This window comes from Limulus polyphemus, unplaced genomic scaffold (assembly GCF_000517525.1).
Source record: "Limulus polyphemus unplaced genomic scaffold, Limulus_polyphemus-2.1.2 Scaffold302, whole genome shotgun sequence".
Classification (NCBI taxonomy): domain Eukaryota; kingdom Metazoa; phylum Arthropoda; class Merostomata; order Xiphosura; family Limulidae; genus Limulus; species Limulus polyphemus.
The window spans coordinates 157,862-180,290 of NW_013665912.1; the positions used below are offsets into that span (position 1 = coordinate 157,862).

The 22,429-nt window shown below is 30.2% G+C and overlaps 1 protein-coding gene across 1 annotated transcript in view; it reads right to left on the reverse strand.

Annotated features, from left to right (window-relative positions):
- The window catches only part of LOC106457193 (importin-9-like), an 82,635-nt gene that overhangs the window by 51,702 nt on the left and 8,504 nt on the right, over nt 1–22,429 (reverse strand). The window contains exons 2-10 of the mRNA XM_022383041.1: nt 21,816–21,964; nt 20,571–20,772; nt 19,118–19,206; nt 17,082–17,168; nt 13,553–13,672; nt 11,640–11,740; nt 9,138–9,196; nt 3,178–3,376; nt 489–699 (exon numbers count right to left, since the gene is read on the reverse strand). Of these exons, the coding sequence (XP_022238749.1) occupies nt 489–699; nt 3,178–3,376; nt 9,138–9,196; nt 11,640–11,740; nt 13,553–13,672; nt 17,082–17,168; nt 19,118–19,206; nt 20,571–20,772; nt 21,816–21,964 (1,217 nt within the window). The remainder of the gene's footprint in view (nt 1–488; nt 700–3,177; nt 3,377–9,137; nt 9,197–11,639; nt 11,741–13,552; nt 13,673–17,081; nt 17,169–19,117; nt 19,207–20,570; nt 20,773–21,815; nt 21,965–22,429) is intronic.

Genomic DNA, 22,429 nt, shown 5'->3' on the forward strand with positions numbered 1-22,429 from the left:
TACTTTGATCTTTCAAGCTAAGGTTTGTTTTTTATGATTTTTCAAACTGGAATTATTAAATAACCTATATTTTTAATTCTTAATTTTAGGAAATCAAACATGTTTCTTTTTTATTCAGGTTTAAACATTTTTCAATATATTTACAATATTTCAATGAAATGGCTGATATCTTAAAGATATATTAATAACTATTAGTCATGTTTAATTAAATTCAAGGTCATTAAACAGTTTACAGAAATAGAAATGAAATATCAAAAATGTTTAAATTACTAATGATTCTTCATTAATATCCTAAACTAAGTTCTTAAGAATTTGAAATAATTTTCAAGGTATAAATTCTATATACTAAAATAATATAAACAAATTTTTGTCAATATTAAGTTTGGTTTTCAATAAATATATATGCCACACTTCTTTCCAGCAATCAAATATTGAAGTAAGATAACCCAAAAAAATTATATTCATTTCTTATACATTTACCTTCTCTATTCCAGAGAGAAGAAGAAGAGGAATGGAAAGAAACACACCTGCTCTTCTGTAATTTGCATATACAAGAGGATGTAGTACATTAAATCAGCTAAGCCCTTCTTCACCATCCCTCGAAAACGAGGTGCTTCAACCAGACCACTAACAAATTCAAAAATGCTGAACACAAGATTCTCAAATCCTAGCACTTCACCTATAGTAAGAATAGTTGTACTTGTCAGTGATCATGAACAGAATTCAACTAATAATTTCACAATATTAGCTAAACGTATATATATATATTAATTTCCTCATATCTTAAGATCTTATGCTGATCAGGTTTTTGAAGAATGTGCTATTTTTGTTTTAATAGTACAGTTCAAACTTTACAATATATGGAACTTACATGACCTTAACACAACACAGCCTGCATGGAGTGCTTTAATACTTCTCATGCCTCTCAAGGCACTCTTTTCTAATCCCATAACTAACTACCTGGATAAAGTTTGTTCTATAACTTGGCAAATGCATAAATAAATTCATAATTGAGACAAATAAAATTTTAACTATTGAACTTTTAGGATGCTATACTGCTGCAGATTAAACTACACACACTTCTAATAAAGCTACCTCTATTTCAAAAGAATCCAGAGATATGTGCTAATTATATGGTTTGTAAAAATGTATACGTTCTTTTTCTAAATATTTGATTGTAAGCTAAAGGATATTCATTGGTGAAGAAACTGATTGAAGATGCATTTTTTCCAGTAAATTATCCTCTTATAGACTATTAATTTAATGAATAAAACACATTTCATGAATGTTCTACAGAATTTAAAAGTATATGATCATCAGTGAATGTTCCAAAAAACTTCAAATAATGCAAGTTCAGAACAATAGAACATACTTATCAAAAGTTCACTGGTTTTATGAAAGTAGCACTACCACCAATTCAAAAAAACCTAATAAACTGAAGCAATACTTGTGCTATTTTATACTGATTCAACTTTCATTTTGTGCAAAAGCAAACACATTCACGGATGAAAGAACATAAGACAGCCTCATTGCTTTAGTTAGTTGGTTAAATCATGTATATATAGTACTATATAGAAAAAGATATAAACAAAAAACATCACACTGACTAGAAAGTTACGTAGATACATTAAGGTTTAGAAGTGTGCAAGATTGCTATAAACCATTCATGATATCTAAGCAATAAAAAGAAGTAAATGACACTGAATATGAAACAGAAATGTATTAAAGACATAATCTATTAATTGAAATCAAAAGTATATTCACCATCATGGATAGTAACCTATACAATCACCTACATTTAATTACTTAGTAACTTTTTATAATTAGATACTAATTACTAACTTGTTTTCTGTTCGACATTTAAGCTGTAATTTGCTTCTGTTTTCAGGAAAGTCCTTAAAAGAACTATTTCTGTGCTGATAGTGGCCAGAATTCAATCCTAGGTCTTGAAGGAAATCTGGTGTGTTATTCCTCCCATTATAACTTGAATCAACTAACTATATGAATGTTTAAAATAGAAGTATCCAGCTTCTGCTGACTTCTATATCAAGTTGACTAAGTGTGTTATCAATTAGGTGGATGGAGAAGGCTTCTTTTACCTTTCACTTTTCTCATGTGGTATTCATATCTTATTATTTCAGTATTATTCCATTTTATTCATGGTCTTCTTCTATGGCATGATGGGCTATTGCAGGTAGATCATTATTACCAAGTCTTATTTATTATGCTTTTCAATTCTAACTTTTGTTAGTATTTTTCTTTCTTCAATGTATTTTAATCCACATTCATAAGAGATGTAATTAGTGTTTTTCTTTTCCACTGGGTCTTCAGGTAGTCTGGTGTGTACTAATTGTAATCATATTGTGTTGTTGCTTCTCAATATTGTTCTAGCTGTTTGTGTTAATATTACAGTTCAAACTTTACAATATATGGAACTTACATGACCTTAACACAACACAGCCTGCTTGGAGTGCTTTTAATACTTCTCATGCCTCTCAAGGCACTATTTTCTAATCCCATAACTAACTACCTGGATAAATTTTGTTCTATAACTTGGTAAATGCATAAATAAATTCATAATCATATTGTGTTGTTGCTTCTCGATATTGTTCTAGCTTTATGTGGTTTTACTTATACATGTTTTCAAAAAGACCTCTGACATAGGGGAAATTAGCTTATATCTAATTGTCATCCTGTTAATTCTCAGTTTTATCTTATTTATTTTATTCTCTATCTCTTCAAATAGTTAGTAGATTCAAGTTCTAATGGGGAAAACCAAGTCAAGTAGATCAGTGCTTCTCAACCAGGGTTCCACGAAACCCTCAGATTCCTTGACAGACATCCAGGAATTCTGTGGAATGTAAGAGTTTCACATATTCTAATGCATAAATACACACTAGTCACATAATTACAATCCAGCTACATCATTTTTTTTTTTATTAGTATAGGTTTCATAATGCCACAATATAACAAGTCACTGCACTGTTTTAAATTAGTAAGGGAGTCTAGGTACAGACAGGAGCTTGAGTCATGTAAACTTTTATTATTTGAGAAAGCACACTTTTCGATATGTGTGAGCGTGTGCCCGAGTAATTGGCTTGAGAAATCTTTCATGCTTTGCATGTATATGTGTGGGTATATAGCTGCATTAAACATACATACTTTGTTTGGAATTACTGATATAATATTGCAGTAATGTTTTTTGTAATGAATGCTGTGAAGAATTCCATGACATAAATTTCATGCCAGAAGAGTTCCATAGATTCAAAAAGGTTGAGAACCACTGAAGTAGATAATGCACCAGACTTCCATCTAGAAGACCCAGAATCAAATTCCAGCCATAACCAAGATGAAAATAGTCCTTTTCTGGCTTTCCCTGAAGATGGCAGCAGATTATCAGCAAAGACATAAGACAAAAAATATAGTTAGTAATTAGAATTTAGTTATATATATATATAAATGTTACTAATTAATACTTAGGCTTAGGTGAATGTATAATACTAAGCATGATAATGATAGACATCGGATCACCACAACCTTACTCTATTTAGAAATATATTAATTATTATAAATATATTAATTATTTTGTGTTGACATTGTTGTTTCCACTCTATAAAAAAAAAGATAAAAATTAACCTAAAACATGCAAGAGCAAAGTATAAATTCAAATTACTTTAACATATTACTGATTCAAATAATCTACTTTCTCGACTTACTTCAATTATGTTTAACTTTTACACACAACTTCCATTTAATCAACTGTAATGTTCTGTTCTTTAATTGCACATCTCTTAATTTATGCTAGTTTTTGTTTCATGAGCATTTCATAATAACTTAATCTATACCACAGGTTTTAGGCTACAGAATTTTACCATCACACAGCTAAAGTAAAAGGCTTGTTTCAGTTTTTTCTAGGCACATTGACCTACACATATAGAGGCCACAGAGTTGACATAGAAAAAAATAAGTGTTCCACACTACACATTCAAGTGACCTATAATCTCCAAGGCCACGCAGTAATCAGATGTGAAAAGATTTTGTTTATTTGTTTGTTAAGCACAAAGCTACACAATGAGCTACCCATTCTGTGCCCACCACGAGTATTGAAACCCAGTTTTTAGCATTATAAGTCTTCAGACTTACCACTAAGGGACAGATGCACTCAGTTGTTAAGAGATTAAAATGGAACTAAAAAGAAACAAATATTACAAGTCCTTGTTCCAAGTGTGTGAAACAAAAAAGTCAGACCCAAGAAACCAACAGCTTTCTATTGCTCAAAAAAGAATGTATGAAAGTAATTTATTACGGAGCATGACAAGACATTTTAAACTTCTATATATCAACTGACAGAAACTGGTTCTGTGATGTAATTTACAAAGTCCATAATTGCAGTATTATAAATGAACTTTCATAACAAGCATATATTATCTGTGTGGAAACAAGTCATTACTAAAATACCCAACAAACATCACATTAGTTTTTCAACAGATTCGCACAGATCTCAAAAGTATTTTTAACAACAAAAAACAGCAATCAACATATCCATAGCCTTTTCATCCCCACACACTACTGTGATACATTTTGGAGCTATTTTTCACTTTGTACCTAAAATGACTTAAATAGTATTTTCATCATTACTGAAAGCACATCTTTGTTTAATACACAAATCTGAAAATTTAAGATTTATACTTGAAATTGGAGCATAACTGAAAACTCCTCTATCAAGATTACTTCTAAAAAATGAGAAGAATTATAGTAACAAAATATAATATCCATACTGCACATTAGATATTTTATCCAGAAAGAATATGTCACCATTCTCATCTGCTTGAACCACTGAAACTGGAATTCAACACTGGCTCTTATTTGCTGTCTAGATACGAGATGGATTTAATATAACTAAATTTAGGCCAACAATAAAACAAAGTTTGTTTGCTTTCACTCACTGACAAAAAAAACTTTTACTTCATTTTTAAACAAAAATATATTTCAAAGAAACAACAGCAACAAAGAAAAGGAATAAATTCCTATTTCTGTTTTTAACAATAGATGATACCGTTTATCTGTGACACTGAATAAACTGATAAATCAACCCAATTCGCTGACAATTAAACATTTACACAATGAAGACTACAAAAACATGCACCATGATGGTTCAGCATCTAAAAACTTTCACCATTTGTTGTACAGTGAATATAAAACAGACTCAAAAAAAAAAAGACAGGGCACTGAAATGAAAATTGACTTTATGAATATAGTGATGATTATAAAACATTCAGTGTTTTTACTGATCTGTGAATAACCACTGACTAAGAACACAAAAAGACCAATGAACTAGTGATTGCTGTTTCAGACAAACTCAGAGATGGAGTAGAAATGTATGGTAGTACCTTGACATTAAGTGCACCCTTCCAACTGCATCCAAATGCCATATATAACAAGGTGCCCTTAATATCAAAAATGAACCATGCAAAGCTGGATTCCATATTGACCATACTAAATTTATGAATTTTAAGGCCCTCCATTTTGTTTGGTGTATGCAGGACACAGATGTTCACGAGTTGCACATTTCCATGACATGGAACATTGTCAACAGGAGGTCTCAGGGGTGCATTACCTGTTCCATTTTTTCTTTATTATTGGTCACAAAATTTCAAAGTACTTCTCTTCAGAGTTTGAACTGCTAAATATTTCACACTTATTTTCTGTGTTTATTTTACTGTCAATAACTGAAGTGGAAATCCGCTCAAAATAAAACAAGAAATCACTGCTTTGTCTGTTTACATGAGACTGCAATATGATACTCGCAAGAGCAACAAAGTACACGCACAGAAATAAGCAGACTTAACCCCTGCTTCAAAAAACACAATGTGGAATTTATCAGCTTATGTATCCTACAGTGTTTACAATGAGAATTCCCCAGAGTAATAAGACTGCACTTTGAATCTGTGAAAAAAATTTATTACAGTAGATGGTTCAGAGCTGATCCAATAAACATTGCAAGTGTTTAAATTTGGTCATCCTTCTGGGATGTTTGGAATTTAGCGATATACCATACAGGCATACAAAGATAACTGCCCACTTTATTAAGTGCCCATATAGAGAAAAAAAATAAAGACACTGCCCTTAATCTGGAATATCGTGGTGCCTGTTACTACAAGATTTATTTTAGTTACAACTAGTAGAAAAAAGATAGAGACTGAAAAGGTCTGCCCTTAATGGTGTAGTGCCCATTAATCAAGGTTTTACTGTATTAGGTATTCAAACCTGACATAAAAGAGGAGATAACTGGTTAAGCAACTTGATAAATGACTGAAATATATCCAGTTCTACATTTTAAGATCTAATTTTACAACTTAAATTGCCAAAATGCTGAATGCCTTTAGTGTTCTTATAGTGGCTCAAAGGAAAGTTCAAAGGAGCCAAAACCAGAGCTCAAGGAAGATTTATTGGTAGGTACAAGAACTGTATGTACATTAATATCAAATATTTAATTATGTAAAAACCACAGTTCATTAGAATAAGTGAAATATGCACCCAATCCTCTCATCCTAAATAAAATATGTCCATGTTTAAACATAATAAAATGCATTTAAACTTTAAAATTATTATTTAACATTAAATGTATAAATTAACACAATATTATTTAATACAATGCCAATATGAGTTTCATATAGGTACAAGATACAAACATATGTTACAAAAATTTCACATTTTAACCCACCCCAATGCTTTTTAGAGCTTGAGGGGATATAGAAAAACACTCTCTCCACTGTCAGTCTGAGCCTTGTTAATAGTCTCAAGCACAGGATATCAGTTGTGAAACTGTCTCACATTTGAGGAACTTTTTATGTATTGGACAATATTTTTACCCAAATTTTATGAACTATTAAAACATTAAATTATTACATACATGCAAATTTGACTATAAAATAAAATATTTCCAATACCAACCAGACCTCAACTTTTAACTTTGGCTAGGTCCAGGAAAAAAAAATAATGATGGTTTTTATTTTGCATTTAAAGTAAGTATTACATAAAAAAAAAATTCATATTCAAAAATTGGCTTCCACATTCTGAAGAAGATTTTCAATACTCGTATATGTTCCACAAAAACATGGTTGTGTTGTCTAATAAATAATATGTAATGTAAAACAATACTGAAAATCAAACACTAAAAATTTAGTGAGTAAATTCAGATAATATTCCATTTTAGAAAATCAAATGAAGTACAACATACAATAAAAAATATGACCTTAGTTTCCAAAGGAGCTGATATTACCATTAAAAGGAGGTAATGTAATTTTTTTTATCATGTCACAGCACTAACATTTACAGATCTGCCATCAATATATTCCTCATAAAGCATACTGTGATAAACAATTAACAAAAAAGCAGACAAGCAACACAAATGAAGAAATAAAAAAATACAATAAAACAAACAAAATAGCATTTTTCAAAGTATTCTGAAGGACAAACTGTAAAAAATAAGAGTCATTAACAAAATCACACTTCACAAGATAAAAAGTGAGTGAAGTTTATCAAGCAAACTGGTAACCATAAAAGAACAACAACAATGAAAGAAAGGATGAGAGAAGTCATGAGCAAACACTGGCACCATGTTTCAAAAAAAAAGTTTTAACTACAAAAAGAGATTATGAAAAATATGGGAATGCATTGGTCTTTCTTTCAGACTGCTGGAAACTGGAGGACCTTGAGACATGGTGCTATATATGGTTGTGCATAGAACTTCCTACAGGTAGTACATAACAATTCAGTTCTTTAACTTCTTGTATTTGTATTTCATACTTATGGCAAAGCTACTAAGACTATCTAATTTTGAACTACTGACCACTCAGTATCACCCTATCACCCACACTAAGGGACTGAATGTTACTCTTTTACTGCACCCACAGCTTAAGGTGAAGAGAATATTTCGTGGTCTCATATGGATTCAAACTTGACTCACCAGCTCTACCAAATGGCCAATACATGCCCCCTTTTAACATCTTAGGATGCAGTCATATTCTATTTAATAAGTCAAGGTCAGAAAGAGATACTTAGTGCATATCTTAAGGTGAGAAGACAACAAACTAGAAAATGTACTAAAAATACATAATATTCCAGAGAAGAAATCTTATTGAAGACACAAAGATAAGGATTAGTTAATGATTATAATTTTGACAACTGCCTACATTTTGTTCTACAATTTTCATGCAAATCTACATAAAATCCTATTTTTGCACACCTATCCTTTATTTTGAACTGATAGACTAGAGGGAAAGCAAGTCAACATCACCCACCAACAACTCATGGTCTATTATCTGACCGAATAGTTGAATTTGACTATCACTCTTATAGCACCTCACAGCCCTAAAGTGTGAAGTGCATATTTTAATTTTTTTTTATCCCTTTGGAGCAATGAGACATGAACTATGAATCCACAGATTCACAATCCAGGCACATTAACTACAAGATCATGCCCAGCCTAGGACACTACAAAGAAAACCAAAGACATGAATATGAAGCAGCGATTTGTCCAAACTTTAACCTATCATTAGACATCATGATTATTGCATTAACCTGACTTATGGAAATGGATCGTACTCAATTTTATACATTTTACTTATTTAACTCACTTCAAAGGTTTTGGTACCCTCAATGATAATCACCTTCTTCTAAGTTCTAATCTGACTCAGCTCAATAACCTCCTTACCACCCACAAAAAATATTAAAACAAAAATAGTACCACAATAAACACAAAATGCATCAAAAAATAGATTTCTACCAAATGTATTTAAAAATTATGTTAACTCATTTCCATATAAAAAAAGATTATTATTTACATTATCAATTCAGTTGTTCAGGCATTATATTTCATATAATATATTTTCCTACTGAAGAAAGGAAAAAGAAAGATAATAAAATCTAAGAATGGCACATTTTTGCCATTGTCAAAAAAAATTGATATAACAATTAGAAGAAATATTGTTAAAATTAAATTTTTAATGATTCCCAAAATGCAATAACACAGAAAGAGAGAATAAAACTCAAATTGTTACTAAAAAGTATTCATATACTATTAGTACAGAAAAACTTTCAATATATTTTGCCCTGAAATAAATAATACAACTTACCATCAGAGTCAACTGGATTGTTCCCTTCTTCTGTATCATTTACAACAGTTTTTATATATCTCACAAAAGTTAAAGATCATCAAATATCTGAAGTTACAAAACACTACAGGTATTTTATAAATGAAACAGTTCTTTTATTTTATAATGATTGCTAGTTTGGGAGTAAATGTAAAATGAAAACATTGTTGGTTTCACTAGCTAACCAATTTTTCTTACAAAAAATAAAATAAAAACTAAGACAAAATGCATTAAAGACAACAACAACAAAAAAGTGTGTTAAATCAGGTTTTACACATTACAATAAACTTGAAAAATAACATGTTCAATAACAATACAATACAATAACAGACAGCAGTGACAGACATATAAAAATGGATGATAATAAGGGTCTAAAATGACCTACCACATAAAAAAACAACAAAAAACACAAAAATCTGGTTTTTCACATTACAATAAACTTGAAAAATGAACATGTTATCTTTCTATAACCAGTAGCAAACTTCATGTATTACACACCACAATGATAAGCATTAAGCTTTATAGCTATGATTTAACGAAGCAGCTGTAGGGAAAATAATATGACCTGACTGGTGATGGTCCTCTGTAGCAAACAGATTTGAGACTTGTAAAGAATGTTGTGCATATAAAGACATTAGTTTGTGAGAAGTTTCAAATCCATACAGCCACACAGAGGACTTGGTTTTCCAAAACATCAAAACTGTAAAATGAAGGTGAAAATGGCAAGGCACAATGAATGATACAAAACAAAATGTAACTACAATGGGGGAGGTACACTGCATCTCCCATAAAAGACCCAGTAATGAAGTATAACCACTAGTGTTGTACGGAGCATCATTTGCAACAGAAAAGGTTTCCCAACCTTATATATAACATATATTAATACACTTGCTAAACAGTTTATGCTGTGAGAAGGGACAGGAATAAAATATGAAGGTGATAAGAGTTTTTTGTATAATAAACCCATTTTAAAATCTGTATCAAAATATTGTTTTCATGCACTGCACACACACACATAAACAAATAAAAAAATATTCTAATAACACTTCTATTTTATTTCATGCAAGTCATTTTTTTTGTTTTATTTTACTTGTTCTAAACAAACAAACAAAAAAACTATTCTGGTCTATATTAACGAGATATCTATACTAGACACGTCAATTTTTAGCCTGCCAACCCTGAGTGAGTGTATTTAATATAGACTATAGCTCACAGCAGATTAATTTTAAATTTAAATTAAAAATCTTAATTTTAAGAATAAAAATACTTTTATGCATCAGAAAATTGTCAAATTCACACGCCAAATCTCTAAACCTCCTAATAACCTCGAGACAATTATCATCATTTTTTTCGAAAAAAATCTAAATATTTAATATGTTATTTTCACTATTGTATCTCTGTATGCGTTTGGCCGATTTGATTGACCTCGTAACCAAAATAAAAAATTAGGAAATTGATACAAGTTACACTTTTATTGTTCTAGAAATACTACAAATTATAACACAAAATCACAAATGTTTATTCTAAATAGCTTAAATTTCATAACATTATACATCTATATATATTTTTATTTTTATTTTATTGACCTTTCAGCTGTGTGTTTGTGTGTGTGGGCACGTGCAGCTTTACATTACCTTATCCAGTAGAATAAAACTGGCCTTTACAGACTGCAGTTGTCTTAGCTTTGTTCAGTGGACCAGTATTTTGTAGAGTACAATCACATTTCACATTTTGTTTGTAATACATTACATATACGTGTGTGTGTGTGTGTGTGTGTGTGTGTAGTATATATATATATATATATATTATTACTATTTACAAAAGATTTTTAAGTTTCAGTTATTTTTCTTAAACCATTGAACAGTAAATAAAGATATTTAGATAATAATGATATCTTCTACTTACAAAATTTGTACTCGCTTGCTGTAATTTGTTAAGACTTGTCTAATTTTACACATGGAGTATGTAAAACAAAATATTTTTTTAGGTTTTATACATACATTTTAAATTTTAAAAAAAATCATAAATTACTGTATCAATACCACAGAAATGTACTGTAATTTATCAGGCTTACTAACTAAGCTGTATTTGGGTCTAAAAAATATTGTTTTTTGAGCACAATTTTCTGACCTCTTCTCTGCGAGCCTACAAAGAAAAAGACAGATTTTCCCAAGAAAACACTTTGCAAAGGTGGAGAAAATTACATGGGGGAAATTCTGAGCTTTCAATTGGTTATAAACACATCATAGAGCAAAGTAGGTGTATGTAAACAAGTACTTCTAAAGAATGGATGAAGTGGGTGGAGTTACACACTATTACACACTTAAAAAAAACACAATCTTATTGACATTGTATAAAATATTAAGAATACTGGATCTCAAACTTTTCCCCCTAAAACAAAGTTGTTATTTTCAATTATTATAACAATTCAGAAGAGAGAAGCAGTAAAACTCGAAAGACTATTAAAAGTTTTGGTAAGGATACATGCTGGCACTTTCTGTCAGACAATTCCACACCGGTGTAAGAATGTGAGGTAACCATGAAGACATCTGTTTTGGTGTGTGTTTTACCAGAACAGTCAAGGCCTAGAATGTTTTTTAAAGAAGCTCAATATTAAAATGCTTGAACAATTAGAATTTAAATAAAGAATGAAATAAAATTAATGCAACTAAAAAAAAACTAGTTTATAAAACTTAATTTATAAAGAGCATTTTACCATAATAGACATAGCATGTACATCAGTATCTATGTATGAAATCAACACTCCAGCACCATCTATTGAATGGCACCACAAACAAAAATCGATAAAAAAATTCACACTTTGGGTATTCAAGATTTAGATAATTAAAAAAATAACTGTATAAATAAATGCAACAACCATTTCTTTATAATAGAACACAATTTTCAATAAACATACTCTCCTCAGAAGAACACAATTTTCACTAGGACTGTACGTGAGGGTTTAATTATATCTTTATCAATGTAATTTTTAAATGTAATACTAAGAAACTGAACTTCTTCAAAAACTATAATTATTTCAATAACTGGTACCACTTTTAAAATACAAAAACATTACAGTTTATACAAGTAAAATGTATGAAAACTCTGAGCTCTGTACATTGAACCATTTTGATGCAATGAGTTGCGTATGAATAATGAGCACAATCTGAACATTTTTCCTGTGTAGTACTTCCAAGACAAAAAATCCTTTTTTTTTAGAACATTTTCACTTTTTCTAAATTTTTTTTCAATGAGGTGTCAATACTATGATTAGTAATTACTAGCACAACCAGGCACCCATAGGGCAGCATTCCTGCTAGTATTGATAAAGAAAAATAATTAATGTTTCATAATTCACATGTAAGTTACAGCATGAAGCAATAAAAAAAAAACACCAAATAACTGAACAAAGAAAACCTTAAAATTAGCTGTAACAAGAACTTAACAACACTGAAAAAAACACTTATTATAGGGATTTTATTTACAGTCAGCTTTAATGTATAACTAATATGGATTACCTGCCAAACCACCAAAGATTAATAACCATACAAGCTATACTAAATTTAAAATTTACTGTGTGAAATAAAAACACAAAACTGCCAATCAATCCCTTCGAACTTCAGTGGAGCACTTCAAGCTCCTTGATGTTAGATTTTTAAGCTACTAATCACAGCCATAAATGCAAGACTGTGATAACTGTTACATAAAACAATGACTCCCACTACACATTAATTGTTTCAACTGGATATATCTGGGTTAAATGAACCCCCTAAAATTTTCTGGATACATATGTGCTCCCCCTAACCACGAAGAGGTTGAGGGGGTAGCATCATAGTGTGGACATTTTTAACTGGGTTTGATCATGGTTCATCATTAACAAGATAACAGTGTTAGGCAAGACTTATAGTATTGTCAAGTTTTAGATAAATGGTGAACTGTCTGAATTGGCGAAATTCTATGGAAGAACTTTTTTTTCAGCATGAAAATGCATCATATCATGCTGCACCTTGTGTCGTGTTAACTTGAGATAAATTATGTCCATAACCTGCCTTTATGAACAGAGAGCTCTTACATGAATCACACTGAATGGCTTCCGGGTGTTCTTGAATACTACCTGATGAAATGATTTATATTAAAGTCTCAATATAATACACTTGAACCTGCTTTGTATAAATGATATAGATGCATCAACAATTGGTGGCAAGCATTAATAACTTAGTCCAGGCTGTTGGTGAAACTAAAGATGGGCTCATTTCCTCCCAGGAGCAAAATGTGACACCCTTTCTCAAGATGTGCACATTTTTTTTTAATACTGCATTTCTATTGAATATGTTCAATACTTGGTATAGAAATACATTAATCTCCTCCTCCTTGATAATAAATAATCCAACACTTACATTAAGAACCTCTTTCTTCAGACCGCTATCTGATGTCATACCATCTGTAACCTGGAGAGCTTGAACAAGTGCTTCAGTAAACTGAGGAAGTACTGGATATAATAATGACTTGGCCACACCCTATTAAAATAAAAAGTTTAGGTTCATCAACAAAGGCTTTATAAGCATATAAAACATCAAATAAGATCTTGTATACCATTTAACATACAAAATGAAGAATATTTTAATAAAAGTATTTTAAACACAAGTTTACAAAACTCCTGATTTTTTTCTTTATATCTTACTGTAGCATGAATTCACAACATATAAGTGATTTCTGATTAACAGCATCTTTTTTCTTACTGATTTGGAGTTTGACATTTAAAAGGTTTCAAGGGGTGGTCTGGTGAAATCACACTTCAAGTTTTAATATAGTGATTTTGAAAAATACCTCCAAGGTAATTAGAAAAAAAAAAGAACTTTTATTGTTTTTCGTGCATAAGAAAATAGCAAATATAAATATGTTAATAAATATAAAATAGTTAAATTTGGTTTTGGTCACTAATAAAAAAAACTGGTTTAGCTTTTTTAATTCCATTTATAAAATTAACACATATTTCACAATAAATCATTTTGTAAAAATAACTTCAGATCTGTTAACTTCAGTTGAACAAGAAAAATTATGAAGGAGACAAGAACTTTCTGAATTTCACTTGCTCCAGATTCCAAAATATTTTCTTAAGCTTGGAGTTAATCATACATTTTCAGCAATTTCTATCTCAGATCTAAAATGCAGTGCAGCAGCACTGCCACAGAAACAGCAAGAAATCATAGGGACCAGGTAGGCTCTCTGTTGGAAAGTCCTAGCGACTTCAGGCCCTAGAATCTGTGCTATTTCAACCATTGTGAATTAGCTCAAAAATCAATTTTATATTTTAAGACTAGCTCGTTTCATAATTAGTATTACTAATACAAGTTTATCAGTATATCAGTCATATTGTTCTATGGCATAAACAAAAATTATTCACCTTCTAGTTTTAGTCATTTACAGATTACAATTACAAAAAATGTGTGTCAGTTAACTAACAATCTGATACAATTAACACCTCAAGATTTTGTAATTTTCATATTAATGAGGCATACATATTGAATTTGCCACAATTCCCAACTATATTTTGTATTTCCCATTTCTATTATCACATAATTTTAATCTAAAACTGTAATGAACACTAGTATCTAGGGGCATATACATATATATAACATTACAAGACAGAAGATCCAACCCTTTGACCCTGATACCTTGGTGAAAACAAGTTTGGCTTTAATACAGTTTTTCCTTATTAGAGAATAGACTCAATACAATAATATGCACAACTCAATTCATGATGGAATTAGATATTTGTTTTATTTTTATTAAACAATTTTTATCATGAAACATTTTGAACACAAGCATTTCTAAATAAACACAGCTGTGAAGGAAAACAAAGTTAATTTTTGTTGCAGCATGCTTAAAATTCTTCTGCTCACAACTATGGTTATTCTAACACCAAAATTAAAAGATTATTCAATGCTCCAAGAGTGATAAAAATAATATTGTAGACTTTAGATTTTACCAGAATTCAAAAGAATCATCAGACACAAACAAATTCTTACTCTATTTATTATTATCTCTGACTTAGCAATAATTTTAAAAACTTGTTCATATTCTTAATGAGTTGATAATTTCATATACACAATAATTGTTGTTTAGACTATTATGACTAAAATATGGAAAAACATAAGTTCAAATGTAAAGTTGTAGACAAGCAACATATTATAAAGTTTACTTCACAAGCAGCATATTATGAAGTTTACTTCATTCAAAGGGCAATTTCATATTAACTCTCTCACTACAGGCATCATTTTCTGCACGTCCGAGTTGCATTCAAAATTTAAACAACTTTCTTATCATGGTACGTGAAAAAAACTTGGGCATAAAAACATGTCTAATAATCCAAATTTTAACATTATATAAGTTTTAAATTCTTAAATTTATAAGGCAATATTTTAAAAAATAAAAATCCTGAATTTTCCCTAGTATGAGAGTTGTGAGACTTGCTCTTTAGGCATTCCCTCTTATGTAATCTATTTAACACCCCTCCAAGAAATACAAAAATTAACATAATTACTCATTATAATGTCTTTGCTCAGGCAAAGCATAATTTTTATAGCCTTCAATCTTATTTGGGTATAGAGCCATGAAATAGACAATCAGACCCCTCTTGCCACACCCACCTGTCACATACTCTCTTTCAGAAATTGCCAATAAGCTCTTTGATGTTTAATACTGTATTATTTGTAACCAGTGAATAGCCAATGTTTTAATATATAAAATGATGTATTATATTACATTGTTTTCTGTACATAGAATTGTCTATTTCATTTCCAGTTCAAACTTTATTCACACAGAAAACCCATCAAAGAGCTTAGCTAAATTTTTAACGGCTCATCACACAGCAGAAAAATTAAGATAGTTATATAACATTGTCTGCTTTTTATGTGTTACCATTCTATATTCTTTGGTGCATTACTTAATTAAATAAAAAGTATAGTTTAAGTTTCATTGAGAGAAGACAGCAAAAAAAGATCCTTTTACATTACAAACGAACTACTCACAAAAGTATCTTGTGAAAATTATTATATTATTATTATTTATTTCACCTAATCTAACCCTAATTGATTAGATTATTTTATAATAATAAATAAAGAATACACGTGAAAAACAAGAAAAAAAAGACTTACCCCTCAGTCTTTTTTAGCTGTTGATGGCACATAATCCTAATTTTTTTATACTAATGGTAGTATGGCAATGAATAAAATTTTATTCAACTAAATAATGCACCAAAGAACACATAATAATAACGTTCAAAAAGCAATGTCCCAAAACTATCACAATTTTTCTGGCTTTCTAATTATGCAACAAAAGCTGTTAAAACTTCATCTAAGCTCATCAATGTGTTTCCTGTGGGAATCAAGCTTGAAATGAAAGCAAAATTGACAATTCTCTGAACAGAAAACAACGTAATATAATACTCATTTGATAGATTAAAACACTGGCTTTCTATTGGTTATAAACAATATAGTATTGAACATCAGTGAGAAGTATTGGCAAATTCTGAAAGAGAGGATGTGACAGGTGGGCATGGTAAGACGGGTTTAACTGTATTTCATGGCTCTGTAACCAAACAAGACTTAAGGTTATAAAAATTATGCTTTTTTAAGAATTATGTCCGTGGAGACAGGGTTAATTAAAAATTCTCATTCTTTGTCTACAAATAACTCTTAATGCTTACTGAAAGCTTGCATATATATTAGAAGTTTGGTATGGAAACTAAAGGTCAACTTGGGGTCAATTTTAGGTCAAACTGACTGAGCTCATAGCAAGAGTTAAATGAAAGAAAAAATTATTTTTTTATTTTAAAATCCATAAACTTTAGATTTTTGAAATTATACCAAGCACTTTGTTATGAAACTTTTTTTTCTGTGGTTTAATAAGTAAAATTTTACATACCTTGTTATACTCTGCCATTATAGCAATCATCTGTGCACAAGTGGCAAAGATTTCAACAGCTCGGCCACGTGTTCTTATAGCATATTTCTGGTAGGAAATTAGATTTCATAAAAAAAAAAAAATTCCTTTCAATAAATTTTGAATAGAAAGTCAATAACGATATTAAAGTATAAATGCTTCTTCTCAATTAAGCATCAATCACAGAACTCATTTATAAAAAATCAGCCAAACAGGTCCACTTAATACATAATAGACTTACCTTCAAACTTCTTTTTGTGCACTGAAATAACAAATTACTAATGATGATGAAAAACTACGTGGTCTAAATTTAGATATTATAAAAAATACTTGAAATTTTTGATGAACAGATTATATCATTTTTAATGATCCAAAAAAAATTATTATTTTACTAAAGAAAAAGTTACAATTAACTTTTTTATCCACTAATAGTAATCAACACAATATCATTCTAAACTCTTTCAGCACATGCTCGGTCCCTGGGACCTACTGCCTAACCATTTTATGCTTGTTATAATTTTCATGCTATAACTTTTAATTTAGTAAGCAAATGTTAATGAAAGTAGGCAGTTTATCAGTAAACATTACAATGCTTTCATACTCAAGATATCTAATCTTTTATTAAGTCTAAAGGTTTGTAAAGCAATGTTTCTCCCATGGCTTTTTTTCTTTTCACATCTTGCATATCTATCATGCAAAGTAATTTTCATCTTAACATTAAAAATACTTTTATGCATCACAAAATTTTCTAATTACAAATGCAAAATCTTTATAATGCCCAAATAGTTATCAAACATTTCTTAAGAAAAAAACTTCATATTTTTTTCTGTTATTTTCAGTAATTAATCTCTGTACGGTTTTGGTAAATTTGACCGATCTCGCAACCACCATAAAAAATTAGGAAATAAATATAAATTATGCCTCTTTCATTCAAGAATGAACACAAATTATAACATGAAAACATAAATGTTTAGACAAAGTAGCTTAAATCTCATAACATTATACATTTATATATATATATTTATTATTTTTACTATACCGACTTTTCACATGTGCCTGGCTAACAATACAGAAGTTACAATGACGTGGCTCACATGCACTCATGTTACTGTATCAAATAACATAAAGGTGACCTGTGGTCTGTTCAAAGTAACTTGTCTTGGTTGTGTTTTAGTCAACTTGTATTTTGTAAAATACAGTCACATTTCAATTATTAAACAATATATATATGTATATAGATTATTGCTATTTTGAAATAAATTCTTAATAAAGTTATTTTTCCTAAAACATAGAACAGAAAATAAAGAAGTAAAGCAAACAATTAACTCTTCTAGTTATGACCTTTGTACTTGGTTGCTGCTTGGTGTAGGTTGCTAAGCCTTTAAAAATTTTGCATGTAAAAAGACATAAAAAAAAATATTTTTTAGGTTTTTATATACTTTTGAATACCTAAAAATCATAAATTACTACAGCAATACCATAGAATTCTACTACGATTTATCAAACACAGTAACTAAGCTGTATTTGGGTCTAAAAAAATATATGACATTTCGAGCAGTCTAAAGACACAAACTACCTCATTCAAATCTTGATTTAAAAGAAAGAAATGATGCTAGGTATGTTAGAAAGGCTTAGAAAACCACTAGGGGGACATTCTGAGCTTCCGATTGGTTATTCATGGAATATATAGAAGTGTTTATAAGGGAATGTTTCTAAAAATGGAAGGAAATGAGCGGGATGCCACAACGTTTGAGTTATTACACGAGAAATATCTTAGCAAATAGAAAAGATAAGACCTTATTTTATATTCTAGTTTATCAATATTGGTAATTTGAGTTTCTAATTTCTATGAAACTATAGCCTTAGTACCCCAAACAACACTCCCTCTTTCCCATGACAAAGCAGCCTGTTACACCTAGAAGAAATACTTTATAAGCAAAATAAACTTCTTTAAAAAATAATTATCAAATTAGTTTTTTAATGAAATGCACAAATTCAGAAAAATAAATTGAACTTACTTCATCTTCTCTAAATATCTTATACATCTCAGGAAGAATAACTGGAGCAACCTGGAGCATCTGGTTGTCTGTGACTTCTCTTGAAAATTCTAACACAAAGTAAAGATAAATGTATAAATTTCACCACTTTGACAATTGTATTTTTAAAGCACGAGTTTTTGACAGACAGTTTACAAAATATACACTATTTAGGTGAAGCCATGCTAATATGCAGTTTATGACATAGTTACCATTAACTCACAGGATTGTCACAAAAATTGGATCAAATTATTAGCTATTTTTTCTCACCAAAACTTTTCAAGCCTATTGTTTATCTTTACTGATAATATCTGAATTAATCAAAAGTATAGAGTGCCATATTTATAAAAGAAGCTAGCTATATTTTCATAATATTACATTGTATATATGAATAAACATCCTAAAGTACTTTTACATTTGAGCACATTGAACTGGATTCTTTCAACATATCTTCATGTTCTTCAAATCTGTTTACAGTTAGCATCCATTAGAGTAATAAGCTGTACACCTTCTTCCTCATTCAACCCTAATCCCAACTAGATTTGGGGTCAGCCCCTCAGGTATTTTGTATTAGCCATGAATTTTTACACTCAGGTAGCTGGCCCTGAAAGCAACCCTAAAAGGTGAGCTGGTTTGGTGATGCAGATTCAAACCAGTGACCTGTAGATTGTGAATCAAGTGTCCTAACTACCAGGCCATGTCAGGCTGGTAATAAACTGTATATAATGCTCACCCAATTGATCATTATTTGTTTTGCAAGTTTAAGTGACAAACTATAACTATAAGAAACAAGTTAGAACAAAATATTAGCATAATTTAATCACAAATTCACTTTGGTGACTTTTCCAACTGTCAATTCTTAATATGAATGTTTAAAAAAAACAAGCTAAATATATCTTGGGACAAATTGAAAATGAAATATAAATTCAAATGATAAATGCCATTAAGGTAGCTTACATCATTTTGCTTGGACCATATCATTCTGATGCTACATTTGTTGCTGAAAACAACTGAAAAAGTTAATATATGTTTATTTGGTATTCTTGGACAAACCAAGAACACTGTTGCCTGATTGATATCACAAAGTATTTCAAGAACAGTGTAGGGACTTGTTGTAGATGAAATGAAACAGAGAGGATTATTTGTGAAGTTAAACAAAAAGTGATACTTTATTAAGATGAAGCAAGAAAATAAAAACAATAAATCTGGTGTTATGAAACTGCATTGTGGTATGAAATGAACAAGAAACTGGCTACAGTTAAAGAAAATCACAAACTATATTGTATTAAAATAGAAGTAAATGAAAGAGCTGTATTTATTTAAATAAGATGTAACTCAACTTTATTCAGAAAAAAGCTGAAAGCTATTGGTGACAGTTGTCTCAGAATAAAGAAACTTTCATACACCGTACTATGATCTGAAACAAGAAACCTACCTGTTAACACCCTCATAGCACCATGGACTGCATTGCTATCTCCGCTGGTCAGAGCTTCCATTAAAAGGTCAAATAACTGAGGCCATGCCTCTGGCCAGTCCCAATGTGCTACAGCAGAAATAGCATAAGCCACACTTGAACGTACTTTGCTAATGGGTTCTCGAAGACCATGAGGTAAAATTTGACGAATGGCAGCTTTAACCTAGAAAAACAATTACAGAAACAATTCTTCTTAATCAATTTACTTGAGCAGATAGTGTTAACCTCACTGAAAATAATACATTTTTAAGCTATTTATATATATAGAATAATATATTTATAACCCTCAATTCTTTTACATTTTTAGGTACAGAAATAATTAATAGTCTTTCTCAGGTTAACATTTTCCTTCCTGAAAATGTATTTCAGATAAGATACTTCTTGAAAACATTCCCCTTGAGCACTTTGTGTAAACCAAAAGTTCATTCCTGACTAGGCAAATAGACAAACCAGAAGAGTAGAGGTAGGGTGGGTGTCAGAATTTTAAATATATACAATTCTCTTTCTTTTTTGCCAATTGTCAAAATAAAAGGCTTTTACTTATATCTCTTAATAGTATAAATATATACTATGTTGTTGCTGGGCTTAAGATTCTTCTACAGTAGGTGTCTGTAACTCGTTAGCGATAAATAAACCACATACACTTCACTTGTTTTCAAAATAATATAAATATATATACACAGCATGGTCACAAGTAAATAGACGCCACCTGAGGAGAGGCAAGTATCAATCTGAAGTACATTTTCAAGTAAGGAAAATATTAACTTTAAGCTATGTTACTCACCTCTTCACAGAATAAGAAGTTCAAACTGTATATTGAGAAGATGATGGAAGAAAAAGTAGAGAAAAAAATCAAAAAGATAAGCTTTCTGAGAATATAGCAAAAGAAAGGGAAAACTCATGGAGTATGTTTCCCATTAGGCAAATGAGGATGATTTAACCCAGGTTTGATATACGACACTGAAATATCCCTGTTGACAGAAGATGACACCTACCAAGAGAATAAAGGGTGAAGTGACTAGAAAAAGAAAATGTTAACAACTACAGACCATGTGTTACCACCATGAAATTGCTGAAACTGAATAATCAATAATTTTGAAAAATTCCATGTTAGTAGAGAAGGTAGGAAGCCCATGATATGCCCGCATGTTACACACACACACAAAAAAAAAACAGGTAAAATGTTAACTTTCCTCTAAATCTCACCTCCTCTGTGGTCTCTGGTGGTCGAAATTTTTCTGACTGGGAGGACCAATGAGCTTCAACATACTGTTTCAGAAGCACAGAAGCTAATTGTCTGATGGCTAACTGTCCATTTGGCTCAATGGTTAGTTCTGCCAGATGCAGCCCAAATTCTACAAGAAATTTAAAAATATTATAATGTATGAGTGTTTCTGATTTAAATATTTTTTTATTTCTATATAACACACAATTCATAATATCTTGAAGACAATGTAGACCTATAAGGGCTGTGGAATATTTTGAAATAAAAAATCTTGTCTAAGGGACAAAATTCTACTTCTTAAAATTCAACTTGCCTCACTCAACAAAAAAAACTTTTAGGATCTTGATTTTATTTAACAGCAGGAGCAAAGCCAGACTTCCAGAACAGGTGTCTACAGGTAGAAGGTTCTGAAAATATCAAACTCATTCACAATGTAAAAAAAACTGTTTAATAAAGGTAATATTTATTTAGAGATTAATGTATACATCCAACTTGAAGCATTGAATAATAATGATTGTATTATTTTAATTTAGAAACTTTTTTCTTCAAAATCTAAGAAAACCATTTTATTTTTTTCAATTTGAATCAATAAAAT